This window comes from Bison bison, unplaced genomic scaffold (assembly GCF_000754665.1).
Source record: "Bison bison bison isolate TAMUID 2011002044 unplaced genomic scaffold, Bison_UMD1.0 scf7180017864249, whole genome shotgun sequence".
Taxonomy (NCBI): Eukaryota; Metazoa; Chordata; class Mammalia; order Artiodactyla; family Bovidae; genus Bison; species Bison bison.
Window position 1 is genome coordinate 220,444 of NW_011494821.1, and position 6,389 is coordinate 226,832.

The 6,389-nt window shown below is 49.9% G+C and overlaps 1 protein-coding gene across 1 annotated transcript; it reads right to left on the reverse strand.

Annotated features, from left to right (window-relative positions):
- Positions 1-22: 22 nt before the first annotated feature.
- On the reverse strand, positions 23-5,759 carry ELP5 (elongator acetyltransferase complex subunit 5). The gene is made up of 8 exons (XM_010847342.1): positions 5,651-5,759; positions 5,434-5,494; positions 5,269-5,349; positions 3,072-3,292; positions 1,792-1,973; positions 1,287-1,382; positions 1,041-1,141; positions 23-408 (listed from the first exon to the last, which is right to left on the reverse strand). Exons 1-8 carry the CDS (start codon positions 5,694-5,696, stop codon positions 294-296), a joined length of 903 nt encoding a protein of 300 aa, XP_010845644.1. The 5' UTR covers positions 5,697-5,759; the 3' UTR covers positions 23-293.
- Positions 5,760-6,389: the final 630 nt, after the last annotated feature.

Consider the following 6,389-nt stretch of genomic DNA (forward strand, 5'->3'; position numbering starts at 1 on the left):
TCTTAAATAGCAACCAAAGAACTTTTGCTTTTAATAAAATATAAAAGATTTTATTAGGCTTGGGGGGAGGTGGTGTTCCTATCCTGTCACTTTCTCTTATGCCTCCAGCTCACTTTCTTCTCACTGGAAGATGCTCCCTGGCTCATGGGTCACAGGGCAGGGCCTCCATAGAAACAGGGAACAAAGATGGAGCAGAGACAGGCTAATGCCAACACACACAATTGAAGGACGGTTACGGGCCCATAGTCTTCCTCTTCCCCTCCTACTGCAGTCTAGTCAAATCTCCTAGACAGTCAAACATCTAGGTCATCGTCTGGGTCTTCTTGATCCAGGTCATCATAAGCATCTGGCTCATAGAAGATGTGGCTGGTAGCCTGGCCCAGCCCAGGGCGCAGTAGAGCCTGCTGTCTGAGGAGAGATAAGGGGAGAATTGGTGCTGGGGAGGGTGGGTAATGGGTCATGTCTGGACACCCTCTTTCTGAGTGACAGTCACTCCCTCTCTGGCTTCCATGTCTTCTTGGTCTAAATCCCTTTGTCTGACCTTGTGTAGCACCAACTGGTATAGGGATGGATACTCTTAGACAGCTCTTGCAACACCCTAAGTTCTTAGCAGCTTTAGGGCAAGGATACTGTGTAGTCTTGCTTCACCCACCCACATGCTGGGCACAGAACAAGTGTCTACTAAGCCCTTACTAACCTGCCTCTGGCATACCATCTAGCTTCCTGCCCTCCCACTGCTGCTACCTGGAGATAGGGCCACTTCCCTGGGGTCTGGTCTGGCTCAGCCCAGGTCCAGATTACTTTGGGGACATCAGTGGAGCTGGGACCCAAGGCTCCAATGGAGAGAAAAGAGACATCAAGGCCCTTTGACACTGCTGGGGTTTGGGTGGGTAAAGAGCCACTCCCCAGACTTGACTCTGGAGGTGGACTTCAGCCCCTATAAAGTTGAAAAAGTTAATCAACAACCTGCTGTTGCCCGACCTCTTAGGCCCAATGCTGGGCTCAACTCAGGGACCTGGGCACTGAGGCCCCAACCTTACTTTTCTGAGCTGAACTGGAAGGGCAGAGTCAGGCTGTCTTTGGCTTCTCTCTCCTTCTTGGACAGATGAAGGTTAAAAGTCAAATGAGTAGTGGGGTCCACCTGTAGGTACAGAAGAAGCTGCTGCTCTGTGCCATCCCTGGAATCCCTGACCCCACGCCCCCAATGTCTGCAGTTTTTATCCCCTTCACCTTTATCCAGACCCCAAATTCCATCCCCTTGTTCCCGCCCTGCCTCTCTTAGGTACCGAGGGAGTATGAAGATCTGAGGGGGGCTGGGATTCCAGCAGTGGCTCCACTTGGAGCTCCAAGCTGAAGTCAGGAAGGATGGAGAACCACTGAGTCTGGGGAGAAATAAGAAGAGAGTTAACGAAGTTTTTTCTATCTTACTGAGCAAACCAGAGAACCAGGAGCTGCCACTCCAGCTCCTAGCCACCTATCTGGCTTCTTCCAGCTCGTGCGTTCCACCTCTCAGCCCCTCAAACCTCTCCACAGGGACCACTTTTTGCTTTTTCTCCTCTTCCATTTCCTGGAAGGCAGTGTCTTTTGTTGGTTAAACTTACAGGATGTGAGCTTTCCAGGCTACAAAATAGGGATAATAAAACAATCTACCTCACAAGGCCTCTCACAAAGAAGATAAAATGGGGGAAATGCTACGATGAGGGCCCAGGGAAGTGCTCCAACACATCATCTGTTTTACTGCTCTCTCTCTCTCTGTCTGACCCCAACCTCCAGTCCCCTGCTTCTCCTAACCTGGAGGGTGGGGCGCTGTCTCGGCCTCCGATAGAGGATGTGAGCCGATGCCTGGCCCATTGTACCGCTCAGGGTCACCTCTGTCTGAGCAAGGCTGCTCAATGCTCCCAAGGGGCCTGGGCCGTGAAGCTCTTCATGCAGCAGGCCCAGCACACGCACCTGCTCACCTGGGAGGGTATCACCTGTAGAGGGACAAGAAATGTGGTGTACGAAGGGCAGTAGGGAGCATTCCAGGGATGCTTGGGATCAAACAGTGAAGAGGAAAAAAAAGGCCCACATCAGAGGCCCACATCTTCTCAGAACTCTGCCCAGATCCTGACTGACCTCAGTCAGTTTCACCACCCTGCTCTGACTTCTGTCAGGCCTCACCTTAATACACATTCTTATTCCAGCATATATCGAGCCAAGGCACTGCTCTGACCTCAATCCTCAGGAGCGCCCCAAGGCCTCCAGGAAGGAACTCAACACTTTCAATGTTTGTTCTCCACTTGCTTTCAGCCTCATCTCTTGTACACTGAACTACCTGCAGTGTCTGGAACTTGCCAAAAATCCCAGTCGGTGCCTTAGATCCCCTCCCATCTTCCCTCTCTTTTTAGCTGCGTTTAGTGTAACGCACTACACTAAAGACTTGCATTTTTAGGTTGAACTGTATGAAATTGCTAACATCTGATCATATCTGACCTATAAAAACAACAGTAAGTGGTTCATCCTAATACTATAACTCCATCCTCCCTTGACTTTTACAGAGGAAACTGAAGCACTGTCAGACCAAACACCTGTGTACTGAGCTGGGTATCTGACTCTAAAGCCCATCCTAGGACCCACTGTACTTTAGGGCTACTCCCAGAGCTATCAGCTGGACAAATTGGCCTGGCTGACCCTTTGCTCTTCAAGACATTCCTTCCTTAAGGTACTCTGTACACGTTCCTTTATCATCACAGTCCTTATCAGACTATTCAGTAAATTGCTTGTTTACTAGTCTGTACCCTTTATGGGACTTTGAGCTCCTGGAAGGCAAGGACCCAACACAGTGTATGTATATATTTAACATTTGTTGAATGAATGAATGAGTGAGAGGAAAAAAAAAAAAAACCCACAAACTTGGAAAAGAAAAAAAGAGTGATTGATAGCATTATGAAACAATCAAGAAATAGAATAAAGATGAAGTGATGGAAGAAGTCCCAACTGGAGATCCCTGATATGTTTCTTGTTAGGGTGGAAAGGGGCACATGGTTGGCAGGGTAAATATATGAGGGGAAGAAACAAATGAGGAGCCTCACCAGGGCAGGAGTCCTGACGGCTCAGAGCATGCAGGGTCTGGCAGAGTATGGGGCAGGGAAGGTGATGCAGCAACCAGCTGAGGGAATCAAGAGCAATGGTGGCAGGGCCAGAACCTGTCCTCTTGTCCAGGGCCCTTAAGGCTTCCAGGGGCCCGCCAGGAAGGGCTTTCCCAGGTTTTGACCAGCTGAGAGGGTCTCTAAAGAGATCATGGTAAACCAGCCTATAAACAGAAAATAAAAGGCATGATTATACTGCTCCCCTGCCCCCGCCATCTCCAACTTTGGCTTCTGATCTTTGTGGTTCTGTTTCCTTGATTTTCACTAATATTTTAAACATCAGTGAAAAGGTGTTTTTTTAAAAACTGAAAAGTAGAATATAGTGATTGACAGCAGACTTTGGTGTCAAACAGTCCTGAGCTCCAAGCTTGGTTCTACTTGCCCAAAGTCACCTAATACATTACTTCATCTAAGACTCAGTTTCTTCACTTATAAAACAGGAATACCAACCTTCTGACATTTAGCACAGTGCTTGACAAGTAGTAAACACTTGATAAATGTTAACTATCATCATTATCAAATATTTCCTGAGTGGTGCCTAAAATTTATCATTCTCTGAATGGATAAAGAGGAAGGCGAGGACCTGAGACATGGTTCCTGTCTGTGGAACAGCTTAGAGAAGATCAAGAACCAAGTCTTGTCATACTAACTACAGACAGAATAACAATTCAGGAAAAGAAACTGGCATGGACTATAAATCCTGGGAAAGCTTCACAGTGGCAGAACTTGTTCCCAGACACCTCCTTTGTATCTTCTGCCTCTCTTATAAATGTCATCTTTACAGCATGTCTACTCTAACATTTGATACAAAACTTGGGCAGGTGTAAACTACCATTATCCAGCTAACTATGCAGACCAGGAAATAATTTTTCTTAACCAGCCAACATAGGTTCAGGGACCTCCTGATCTGGATACTTTCCTCTGCCCCACATCAGTCTGTAAGTCCTGGAAGGTGTACCTGCTAACATCCTTTTACATTTGTCCCAAACTCTCCACCCTGCCTTAAGCCAGGACTGTCTCCTTCTACCATTCTCTGAGATTTCATTGGAATACAAATCCTGTCTACTTCAATCACTGCGCTAATCTAGCACAGTTCCTGGTTCACAACTAGCTCTTAACCAGCACTTCTACATCTGAGAGAACCTGCATTTTTGCAAAACCCTTCCCACTTGGTCTCCCTAAGTCCAGGCCCCCCCCCCTCCCGCCTCCAGTCCAACCCATTCTCCACAGTGTGGTCTTTCTAACAGGTATGATGTTATCACTCTCGCATCTCCCATGAACAGGTATGGCTTCCATGTTGTTGTTTAGTCACTAAGTGGTGTCGGACTCCTTTGTGACTCCATGGACTGTAGCCCACCATGCTCCTCTGTCCACGGGATTTCCAGGCAGGAGTACTAGAGTGGGCTGCCATTTCCTTCTCCAGGGGATCTTCCCGACCGAGGGATTGGACCACGGCTTCTGCCACATCTCCTGGACAGTAGGCAGAGTCGTTACCTCTGAGCCACCAGGGAAGCCGAATGGCTTCCATATCTCCCCAATTATGCATAAATTGTTCCTTCTGCTCTTGGGGAAAATCCCTATGTAGCCTGCAGTTAGTGCTGACGTACGTTGATCACTAGACTCTGATTAACTCAAAAGGCAGAACGTGTTTATTCTTATTCTCCAGGGCAGTCTCTAATGCTAGCCTGTACTGTCGGCCTTTTATTACTCTATTCCTTTCATCTTCTGTAGTCCCTGTTTTGGATTCTCCAGATACTACTCTTCATCATTCCACATACTAATTCCTACCTTCTTTGAAAGACCCATTTCCATTCAATGAATTGTCGACTAGGCTTTAAGCTTCTCTGGTGGCTCAGATGGTAAAGAATTGACCTGAAAGCAGGAGACCTGGGTTCGATCCCTGGGTGGGGAAGATCCTCTGGAGAAGTGAATGGCAACCCACTCCAGTATTCTTGTCTGGGAAAATCCCATGGACAGAGGAGCTTGGGCTACAGTCCACGGGGTCGCAAAGGGTCGGACACGACTGGGCAACTGACACTTTCACACTACTACATATCAGGTTTTTTCCCTGTTGCTGGAACGGAAATCCCTCAGCAACATTAGTCGCAATCCAATTAAATTTTTTCCAATTTGTACTTACCGGCTGTTGATACTGGAGTCAAAACCTTCACGAAACTCTTCTTCGCTCACTTCACAGCCCAGGACGTGGACTTGCTCCCCACTGAGGCAGAGATGAGGGGGACTGTCAGAGTGGGACCCAGGCTCCCTTATCGGATGGAACGGCGAGACGCTGCGGGATACTCACCACAACGCAGATTTCTTGACAAGCGCCTTCAGGAGACTACGCCCCTCCCACTCCACGGAGTCTGGAAAGAGCGAATAACAAACAGCCTGAGAATACTGAGGTTTTCGCATTCACGAAGTAGTCGAGACCTCCATCCCTGGCTTGTGACCTATGGCCCCTCCTCTCCACTTCCGCCCCTTGAACCCTGTTCCGAAGCGCCTGTGCCTTCGACCCTCACCCCGAAGCAGCACCAGGCCACCAAGAGCCAACAGCGACTCCAACATTCCCAAAATGCGTCCCGTCCCTCTTCGGACGCCCTCTGATGGCGTCACTGCCTATTGCCCCGCCCCCTCCACATGAACGGGGCGGGGCATCCACGATCCCTCCCACCACTAAGACCTGGTATAGTCTGGAGTGACAGATGATTAGGTTCACTACCCCAGGAAGGCTCACGGGGAATAGTGCCTCTTGAGTGCTGGTACACACACGTAGGGACGACGCCCCTCTCTACAATTTTACCGTGACTGGGGCGGAAAGAGCCGTTGGGGCAGTTGTCCGTGGGAGGGGGAGGTGGCCGCGCGAGCCCTTCCGACGGTGTGAGCCTCGGGGACAAGTGACGTCACTCCACTCAGCCCATGCAATTCAAGGCGGGCCTGCTTTGCTCCAGGCCCCGCCCCCGCGCACGCGCAATATTGGGGCCTGGTTCGGAACACGCCCCACCTTCCTTATCCCCACCCCCATAGACTGAGTAGGGGGAACTTTAGTCCAGGTGAAGCGAATACACGTCACCACCGGAAGTAGTGTCAGAGGGGAAGAGGAGGGGGGAAGAAAGGAGGAGGGAGCCCTTTGGGCGGTAAAATGGCGCCTGTCAGAGTGGGAAATCCAGCTGCAGAGGCTGCAGCCCCGCTCCCCAGCGGTTGAGGCGCCCCTGACCTCGGGGAGGGGGAGGCCACTCTGGTCCAGCCATCCGCGTCCTT

Coding starts and splice junctions, on each gene's coding strand:
- ELP5 (XM_010847342.1), bottom strand. CDS start 5,696: ATGTTGGAGTCGCTGTTGGCTCTTGGTGGCCTGGTGCTGCTTCGGG. Junction 1,974..3,071: donor CCGTCAGGACTCCTGCCCTG/GTGAGGCTCCTC, acceptor GTCCCTCTACAG/GTGATACCCTCCCAGGTGAG. Junction 1,383..1,791: donor GACAGCGCCCCACCCTCCAG/GTTAGGAGAAGC, acceptor ATTTCTCCCCAG/ACTCAGTGGTTCTCCATCCT.